The sequence below is a fragment of the Cyprinodon variegatus genome, unplaced genomic scaffold, assembly GCF_000732505.1.
Source record: "Cyprinodon variegatus isolate N-32 unplaced genomic scaffold, C_variegatus-1.0 Scaffold511, whole genome shotgun sequence".
Lineage (NCBI taxonomy): Eukaryota > Metazoa > Chordata > Actinopteri > Cyprinodontiformes > Cyprinodontidae > Cyprinodon > Cyprinodon variegatus.
Genome location: NW_015150964.1, coordinates 6,411 through 16,390, shown reverse-complemented (window position 1 = coordinate 16,390; position 9,980 = coordinate 6,411). Strand labels below are relative to the sequence as shown.

At 39.5% G+C, this 9,980-nt stretch overlaps 1 protein-coding gene across 1 annotated transcript in view; it reads right to left on the bottom strand.

The window, feature by feature from the left end:
• The window catches only part of LOC107094883 (X-linked interleukin-1 receptor accessory protein-like 2), a 508,168-nt gene extending 498,969 nt beyond the window's left edge, over window positions 1-9,199 (bottom strand). Inside the window, exon 1 of the mRNA XM_015390765.1 lies at window positions 9,094-9,199. Coding sequence (XP_015246251.1) covers window positions 9,094-9,181 — 88 coding nt within the window. The 5' untranslated portion in view covers window positions 9,182-9,199. The remainder of the gene's footprint in view (window positions 1-9,093) is intronic.
• Window positions 9,200-9,980: the final 781 nt, after the last annotated feature.

Genomic DNA, 9,980 nt, shown 5'->3' with positions numbered 1-9,980 from the left:
TTGCCTAAGGCTGCCACCCAATATGGCGGACGCGCTGAGTAGTCACGTGAGCGTGACGTCACCTGAAAACCCCCTATGTAGTGCTACTTGGTCCCAATGGAATTTCCCATTGGGAACCTGCTAGCACTAAGTTGCTAACTGGTTAGCAAGATGCTTCAGATAAAAAAACGGCCGGAATCAAACTTGCTTGCAAACCATCCACCATAACAATCCCGCCCTCTTGATAAACGACCAATCACATTCACTTTATTCACTTGTGTAAAGTCGTGCACCGCTCGGGAGAATTCAGAAATGCAACAGTTGGAACAGCCTCTTCCCTACGACTTTAATAACAACAAGGGTAACAACAGCAAAAATCCAAAAACCTAAATCTACAAAATCCACAAAAACTGAGAACCAGGAATATTCACAACAAGGGGGCAAATAAACTACGACAAACCAGTAACAGTGACAGAGCAGGAGGTGCATATATATAGTAGGAGAGAGAAATACAGAACAGGCTAATCAGCAGAATGGGAGCAGGAGTAAACAGAGGAGTCTAGAAGGGAGCTAGGGAAAAGGAGACTGACACAAGAGGGCAAACAAGAAATACCTTAGACATCAAATAAATCCAGGAAACACCCCAACAAATAGGAATTAAATGCATAAAATTTGAAAAACAAAGAAAAACATGGATCAAAGTCAAACTGAAAACTCAAAACTTGAGCAGAACCAAAACCGTGACATAAACACGTTTTTTAAAAGGTCCTTTCAATATGCGGCATTTTTACTTTGCCATTCCAGGATTAATCCCTCCCTATATAACTCTAGATATATATTCACACTTTCATCTAAAAATGAAACATAAACTGTTCAGCATTACAGCCTTTATTCTTCATCTTTTGTAGGATCTGACTGGATCAGACTATTGTGTTTTCTTTCTCTCCTCAGCCTGGATTCATCTAATGGTTTGTATGAAGCTAGCTGGAAAAAAAAGAAAAGAAAACCCGGCAGTGGCTGTTATTACAAGGCGCTGATAAGACGTTTGTTCAACAAAGGCTGCAAAAGCTTGCATCTAAAAAAAAAGGATATCTGAAATCTGTGTCCGGAGTGCAGAGTGTGGATAAGCTTAACTGGTCCAGCATTTCTTTAAAACCTGGTCTCTAGTTTTTCACGCGTGTAGCAACTGTTGAAACAGGCTGATCTATAAGGAAGGCTGTCTGTGAGAGAATTTACTTAAACAGCTTCAGCTGCCGTGTCTTTTTTCCTGGATAACTGACTCCATAATGTCGATGTGTAGGCAGACATTATTACATTTAGTGCATTTCAATTTAATATAATTATAGTGAATTGTTTTGTTTTCAAAAGTAAAACTAACAGGAGAATAATTGTTTATCCAGCCTTACATGACTGAGACATTTACAAATATCCAACTATGCTTTTTTCCCTTTAAATATAGATTAAAAAAACTGAGAGTTTGATTTAGGGCTTTGATGATCAGAAAAATAAATAAAACATCAGAAAAAGTTTTACTCACATTCAAAAAAATATTTTGCATCTCTCATTTGCTGCAACAAGTTATAATCCAAATAACCTAATCTGATTTACTATTAGCATTAAAAATGATCTTCAATTTTCATTGATAATTGATCATCTGTTAATTTTAAAATGTGTTTTATTATCTTCTTTATAAATTATCAAATTATATTTTCTGTATTTTCTGTTCAACCACCCAGAGTCTTTTGAAGTGTTTAAAACCATTTTTTTTTTCAATAAAGGGAAAGATTCAACAAGAGGCTATTATAGGAAAATGATAACAAGGCATCTCCAACGTGATTAATAACTGTTCTGAATAATCCAGATTTTCCAAAACACTAAAAATTGTTTTGTCATAATCAGAAAAAAAACTGATTTAAATTAGCCTGAACAAGTAAACACAGTTTAACAGAAACACTATTTTAAGTTTTGCTCACATTATGGGTACACATGGGTAGGTTTGCCTCAACACAGGAGTAGCAGCGTAGTAACGTCCTGCTACCGCGGACTCTGGACTTTCAAGGTCATGAAAAAAACTGAAACATCTACATGCTGGTTAGAGCAGAAAAAAATCAACATGAAATCAATAACCTACAACCATCAATGAAGCCGTGACACACTTTACCAGTTGGTGGCAGCAATGCACCTGACGGTTGGTGATCAACGGCCAATAAACTCCTTACAGGGGAACAGAAGGCCTCGCCTCTCAGCCAGGCCAACAATTCCCCCTAATGACCCCTGTTTCAGAGACAAAGACAGGTATTGGGTAGTGCAGGCTAACAAAGAAACCAAACGACCCCCATTCCCAAGGGGTGAACCCATTCATCCAGTTCAATTTGCATGTTTTCGAAGCCAAAACAAGAGTTTGTTTTTCATCCACTCTATAAAGCCTTGAACTCAATGCTAATTTTGACATTTTGAATAGGGCTCGGGATCCACGTTGCATTGTGGGACGTGGCGGCCATATTGAGGGCTACACGAACGTAAACATAGCTCTGATACAATGCTGTTGTTGAAAAAAGAGACATAGAAGTGGAGATGAAAAAGATGTTAAAATCACGAAAAGGATCTGGAATTTACCGGGACACATTAAATAGAGAAGCCGCGGGCCGGTATGTTGACAAAATCAGTATTATTAATAATTTGGATCCATATGAAGTTCCAAACAATGAGTGGAGCACCGATGAGCGAGCGCCTATACTTCAAAACAGTTCCGAAGCTACAAGTCCTTGGAGTCTCATGTGCAGTTCATGAATGGATGGGTTCAGGAGCTGCAGATCATAAAGCCAGCAAACAGGGGGAACACAGTAATCCGTACGAAGGTAAGCTGTGATCAGACGGGCTCTGGAACCTGCTAGTTTAGCAACTGCTAACCACTAGTGCTAACAACCACTCACGCATGTAATGTACTTTTAACTAGCTGCTATGTGTTTCAAAGGTGTAGTTAGTAACGTTAACTGCCAACCCTCCGGGTTTCTCACGTATTTGAGCCTTTTCCCGCTGCCGATTTTTATTATTTTCCCGTAAAAGATCCCAACTTTGAAGGAAAGAAACAAAGTACGCTATAAAATAAAACCGTGCATCTTTAACTTACCAGAATGAAAATGCAGGGAACACACTCTCAATGACATCGGGATACTGTGGAAAGTTATGTTCGGTCGTCTTATAGCCGCGATCCAAGCTAGCCGACGACTCTTTATCTCTGACACTTGGTCTCCGTGGTTGCGCCTCCAGGCAGGAAAGCGATGGAAAGTTAACCCATTTTCTATGTTTTTCCCATGGCGATCATGTGTTGAGCTGTTACAGCCCACAATACAGCAACGGTTTACCATGGTTGAAATCAAGTTAAGGTGAAATTAATCAAATTAAAACACGGCTGAGAGGGAGTACAGTACGCGGTAGTCATAGGCAGTAGTCTGAGCAGCGGTAAAAGAGGCCTTCAAGATGACGGCGACGCAAAGCACTTACGTCATGACGACCAAGCCCTATTGAAAAAGCGTCCTGGATGAGAAGCGAAACGTCTTTAAACAGTGGACTGGTTTGTAAGTTTTTTGGTATTTCAACGTTTGTGTGGCGCCAACAAACAGGAGAAACACAAGAACTGCTTCATGAAGCATTCGATTCAAACAAACATGTGAAGCTAATAGCATTAGCCCTCCCATCCTAGGGCTATAACAACAACAGACTGATGCTTCATTAAAATAAATCAGATGTTGTAGGCATAAGAAGACATGCATCACCTTGATGTTAGATATGATGGTGTCTGGGGTAGCTAGGGTGGAGTTCATACAATAATGCCCTATCAGAATATCTGTCTGTAGTAGAGATTTATATATAAGCGACAGAATGCCTTAATGCTCCATATATGACTTCAGAGTTTCTGACCACGCAGCACCACCTTGCTCCATGCCAGCTTATCACAATTTGCCAGCTTTTAGTGCAGCAGGTGCTGCATCAAAGCAATGCAGCACAGCAGGGGGAGACCGACATGAGCAAATGGTGGTTCCTATCCATATGGAGTCCAAACACGCACACACAAATACGAGTAGAGTAAGACAGAGCAGATCTAACAGCCTATCTTTGGCTCGCCCACATAAATGTCCGCTTGGCTCTGCTCTGATCACATAATTGCCGAGTACACACCTCTCCCACACACCCCACACGCACAGAGCACACATCCCAAAAAGCAGACACTGTGACACACTCACTAAAATATACCCTCAAAACCAGCATATATATATATATATATATATCCATATGTGCAGAAAACGTATGAGGCACATGGTAACAGAAGCAGGGAGGAAACTTCACACATTGAGACTTGCTTGCCAACGTACGCACGCTGCTATCGTAGCAAATACTAAACAAAAACTCCCACCAGCTCTCCCACACAGGGAGCACAATGAGGAGGGAGCGAGCCAGAGGAACCAAGGATGAGGAAATGAAAAAAATACAGCAAATGAATCGCTTCTCCAAGTCTTTGCCACCTGGATGCTTTGCTGCCAGGATTTGAAGCAGAGTTAATGCAGCGATGTGTTGAAATGACAAAACATTCGTGGGTCTGCTTCAATACGCTGTAAATGTTTTAACAATAGCTTTCCATTTAGGTCTTATAGCCATAGTCGCCTGGAGAAGGACTTATTGAACAGACAACATGGAGCAGAATATGTGAAAACAAACAACTTTAGGTTTGATCTGTTGGGAGGATTCATGTGGATCATTTAGTATAAACAGCTGGTTAAGCCCCTGTCACCCCGAAAAATCTGGCAAAAACGCTGACATATGATGGATAAGTTATGGGTACGTTTTGTATAAGTTATGAAACACGCTGGCACACGTCAACATACGGCAAGTACCTGCTAACTTCCTGACGTATGCCAGCGTGTGCTCAAACTTGGGCCATAAGTTGCAGGTTATTTATCTGATCGTTGACATACGTTATTTGTAAGTCGTGGCGTCCAGCTTATCCAAAACCTATGAGTAACTTGTGCATAACTCATGCGTAACTTATCAAGAACTTATTTCCAAAGCATATTAACACATTTGACGTGTTCCAGATGACTGCTGAACGTGTTTCTAACTCAGGGTTTATACAGGAATGAGTCATTCTAATTTAATGCTCTTAGAAATAATTTTAATGCCATCAACAAGTACCCATGACTCTCATATATACACGTCAAAATCTTTCATTATCTTTACCATCGAATGGCTGCAGCCATGTCCCAAATTCCTTGTTTTTCCAGCCACTTGTGTTGAAATTTGCATTTTCCCTTTTTCTCCGCCTCGAGTTTCTTTTCTGAACATATGGCTTTATGATCAACCGGAAGCAAAATTGTTTTTGTAAACTTTTTTTCGTAAATAAAGAATTTTAAATGCCAAAATAATCACTTTAATGGATTTGAATGCCAATTCAGGCCTTAATTTAAAAAAATTATAATCCAATGACTTTTAATGATTTTTAATGACCCGCGGTAACCCTGTAACTGTTGGGATCTGGAGGTCTGTCCACTTTTCTCCACCAGAGGGCGTTCTAGATCTCCTGGAGCTGGAGCTGATTGCACCACCTGTTGCTCGTTTGCTCATCAGGAGACCAGTATATAAGGAGGCAGAGGACATCACCCCAGCGCCAGAGTGTTTGCCAGTTATGGTTAGCAAGCCTGAGCCAACCTGCCTGTCTGAATCTCTGACTCCCAGAAAACCTGAACCTGATCTGTTTTTGTCTTCTCTGCTTCCCAGGTTGTACCTGTCTGAAACCAGAAACCCTGAAGAGTTTCTCTGTAGGAAATCTGTCTGTCTGATCTCTGAAGAACCCTGGAGAATCTAACCAGTCAAAGACCTGCCTGCTCGCTCTCTGAAGAATCTGAAAGGGAAACTCAACCTGTGATCTGCAAGCACTCAAACCAAGCTCTTCCACCAAGCCCTCAGCCTGCTGACAGCCTCTGGACCCTCCTGGTTCCCCCCCTCTGCCACTCTGCTCAAACTCCAGAACAGGTACAGACCTGCACTCTCTCATCCTGCAAATTACCTCAACATCAACTAACCCCTCTGTCCCCCTCTGCAGTAACACAATCGTGACCAGTCCTGGATCTGATTATCCCTTGGATCAGTTCTTTATTGACTCTGTGTTCATTCAATAAACCTTTGAACTTTTCTCCTGTTTCTGTGTGTTCTGCATGTGGGTTAGGAACCTTAAACCAAACATGACAGTAACTTACAACTGGTTAACCCTTCATAGGGCAAGTTACCATTTTTAACCATCTGCATACTAACAAATCCCTTACAAATGGAGTCCCAACTATGCCTCAGTAAGGTCTAGAAGCACAAGATCTATATCAAACCATTCAGCAAAGATCCTGCTACATGGCTGTACATCTTATTTTGGCATTTGACCAATTAGATGAGCCCTTGATTGATATATTACCTACTGGACATTAAGTTGAAAAAAAAAAGTTAAGTCAAGAAAAAAGGTAAAAAGCTAATTGACAAATTAAAAAATGAAGTTAAAAAGTTAATAAGCCTAGTTAACAATTATATTTAGGTTTATAAACTAAAAAATGTAAGTGCAAGTATCAGCATTAATGCCTCTAAGGTTATGTTGTACCAAGTGTTTTTCATCAATGTCCTCTAGAAGCACTCTTGTTATTTTTCTTAATATATTCAGGAAAGCTGGCGTTTCTTGTTATTAGATTGACATTGACATATTTTTTGAATGTTACAAAAGTAATTAGGTCTTGTCTTGGATTCCAGTAACACTATTGGCTTGAAATTTAGATTTTCAAACTAATTCACTGAGTCGCCTATAAAGGGATAATGGCGTATTGGCAGCGTTTTGGTATAAAGAAGGTTCACAGGAGGAAACCATCAGTTCTTCACCAGACTTCATCCCCATCATAGGGTGAAGCCAGAAGCTGAGTCTGATGAATCCTCCGTGCGTCACGGCTACGACCAACAAACTTCCTAGCAGACATGACGCTGAATCTGCTGCCACTGTAAACCTTCTTTCTTTCTTTTTCTTTTTTCTTTTTATTTATTCATTTTTTTCCGGGGGGCCGGAAAAAACAACCAAGGTAAAAACCACAACAAAAAAAACTTTTTATGCAGACCGGGCGCCTCCTGGTGCATCGTTGCTCCTGAGGGGAGCAGCTTTAACTGATGCGTCGTAACGCCCATGAAATGATGCATCATTTCATGGGCGTTACGACTGCCGTGCGTTATGCATAGGTTAGGCTGTCTTTGGACATAAGATCTGGACACAAATATGCTAGTTGAAAAAAATACATAAAAAGTTCAGCTAAATCGGCACGGTGTGACAGGGGCCTTACGTCAAAATGCTAAAAATAATACATATCTGTAATGAATAACAGCCTCCTCCACAGAGGGAAACCAATCAGCATCACATCTGGAACCTGGAAGGATTTTATCAAAACGATCAATGAACCTTTGGTACATTTAGTAAAATCAACTCATCCAGACGCAGAAAGATTTTAGGGATTGCAGCACAAAACTACAACAACTAATTGATTATTTTGTGTTTTAATATATATAAATAGCAGATGTTCATGTATTTTTTTAGGTTGTGTTTTAATGTTTCAATGATGTGATAATCAAGCAAGTATTATTTCCTGAGGTGGGATTCCATGTGTTATGGTCTTATAGGCCTTCTCCTCCATCTCTGTACTTTTACCTCAAACTTAAGGCTGAATTTACTGTCGCTGGAGCCACTCAGCAAAGGACACTCCCAAAGATAGTGGAGTCATCAAAACAGCAGTACCTCAAATGCCTCTTTTCCTTTATGGAGCATTTCTGGCCAGAAATAGAAATAAAAACAGGCACTGCAGGATAGTCTACACTTTCTTTCAGTCAGACTATTTTTCTCACCTTGCAGTTTTCATGAGAAGCTGCCAGAGTTTCTACAAACATGTTAGGAGCAGCGAGACTCCTCCCATTAATCACAGCATATTTAGACACCCTAAAGAGCAGCATATATATCTGAAATTGTCAGCTGCTAATGACGAGCCTAAAATGCATTTAGCTGTGTGGATCCTTCCTGTCATTAATCTTTACAGCTTAAAAATCTTTAAAATGTAAACAAATGCTTTCCAAACCAACAATGAGGCTATTTAATAATAGAAGTTGCATATTTTCAGACCAACGCCAACTTTAGCTTGTAAGGAAACATATATTTCTTTAACCCTAATAAAGGGTAGAGGTTATAGACCAGATTTGTTGAAATATAAACAATAGAGGTTTATTTAGGTAAATCATCTTAACTTATCACCAAGCAAGACTGTTAGATATCATTTGATTCCAGCAGAATCTGATCTAACTGGATTGCTGTTTGCTAAAACTTTCTGTGATGTCATCATCCCCTGCAGCTTGCAGCGCAGCATGGATATCAAATCACTGATGCTGATTGCATAGTTTGATTTTACTGAGCAACTAACTGAAGAAAAATGTTTAGATTTCTCCTAGCAGAAACAAAAGAAGCATAAAAAGCAGTAAATGCATTTTTTTCGCCCCATCCGATACAAAATACAGAGCGTCAATACCACAACATAACACCCCCACATCAAGCCAATATGGAGATGAAACTAATCGATTAGGAATAAAAGATCATCAGCGGATCTGTCATCAGCTAGCAGGCAGATACACAAATGAGCACGAGAGCAGCAACAATGACAGCGGCGCTCAAACGGGCCGATCATTACACACACACAACGCCATCAGTGGGGAAAGGGCCGACGGCAGCAGTCAGAGCCCGCTTGGAAAGGAGGTTTATCTGAAAACTGGGAGGGGGCAAAGAAATAAAACAATATCTGCAGCAAGTTAAGAGAGGAAAACCCCCAAACAGCACAAGAGCATAGAAAGTTACAGTGAGACGTACAGATATGATATTTGACAGAGAGAGGAAGAACAAGAAGAGAAAAGATGACAAACACTTTGGAAAGTTTCAGGCAGTTTAACAGATAGAAAACCTGCGATAGACCGAAGCTTCAGAAAGTAGAGACAGAGAAATCTTAGAGTGAGAGAATGTTAGAAAAACAAACAGAGCAGATGGACTGATGCTTTTAATCTTACCTGAATTTCTCTTGCTGATGTACTTGACATCATCACAGGCTCCCGAGGCAAAGAGGAGGAGAAGGAAAAGGAGAGATAACGTCTTCATCTCCCTATTCTCCGCCGGCACCTTAAAACGGAGCAAAGAAATCAAAATTAGCGGGCAAAATAATATTTAGATTCAACCGCTGACTATAAATAGAGCTGGACAAAATTTCAAATTATAGGGTTTTTTTGCCATATCAGTGCCTGTTGTTATTATCATTTTGTATATGAAAGGCAGACAGGTTGAAAAAAATCACTCTATTTGCAGATGATACTGATATCTATAGAAGAGAAGAAAACATTCAATCACTTTTAAAAGTTTTCACAAAAAATTGGGAAAACTTAAACACTGTGTCAAAAAATATACATAAAACAAAATTTAGTTTATTTGCAAACTGCAGCCGATATAAAAACAATGAAATCAAACTGACTTTTAAGAGAGTAAGTCCAAAAAATGTAATTGGTGTTACACCTGACGGCATTTAACCAGAAACCACAGATTGGTGAAGTCAATTCAAATCTAGCAAAAAATGTTACAGTTTTGAGCACAGAACATTTTCTAGACTGCAAATCCCTTTTTCATTGTATAGAATACCTTCGTTTTACCCTATTTGTCTTATTGTGTAGAAATTTGGGACAATACATATACAATTGTGTTTCTTATAAGTAAAAGAACTGAGACCTTTTTAAATTTAAACCATATAATTTATCTTCAAGATAAGAAATTGTCAACTTGCAGGCAATATTCAAAAAAAGTTAGTTTATGAGGGGCAGGGTTAGGATGAAAGAGGAGAAGGGAATAAAAAAAAAAAAAACAAGTAAACATGCAGCTATAAACCACAAAAAAAGAGTTTTTGCTTGGT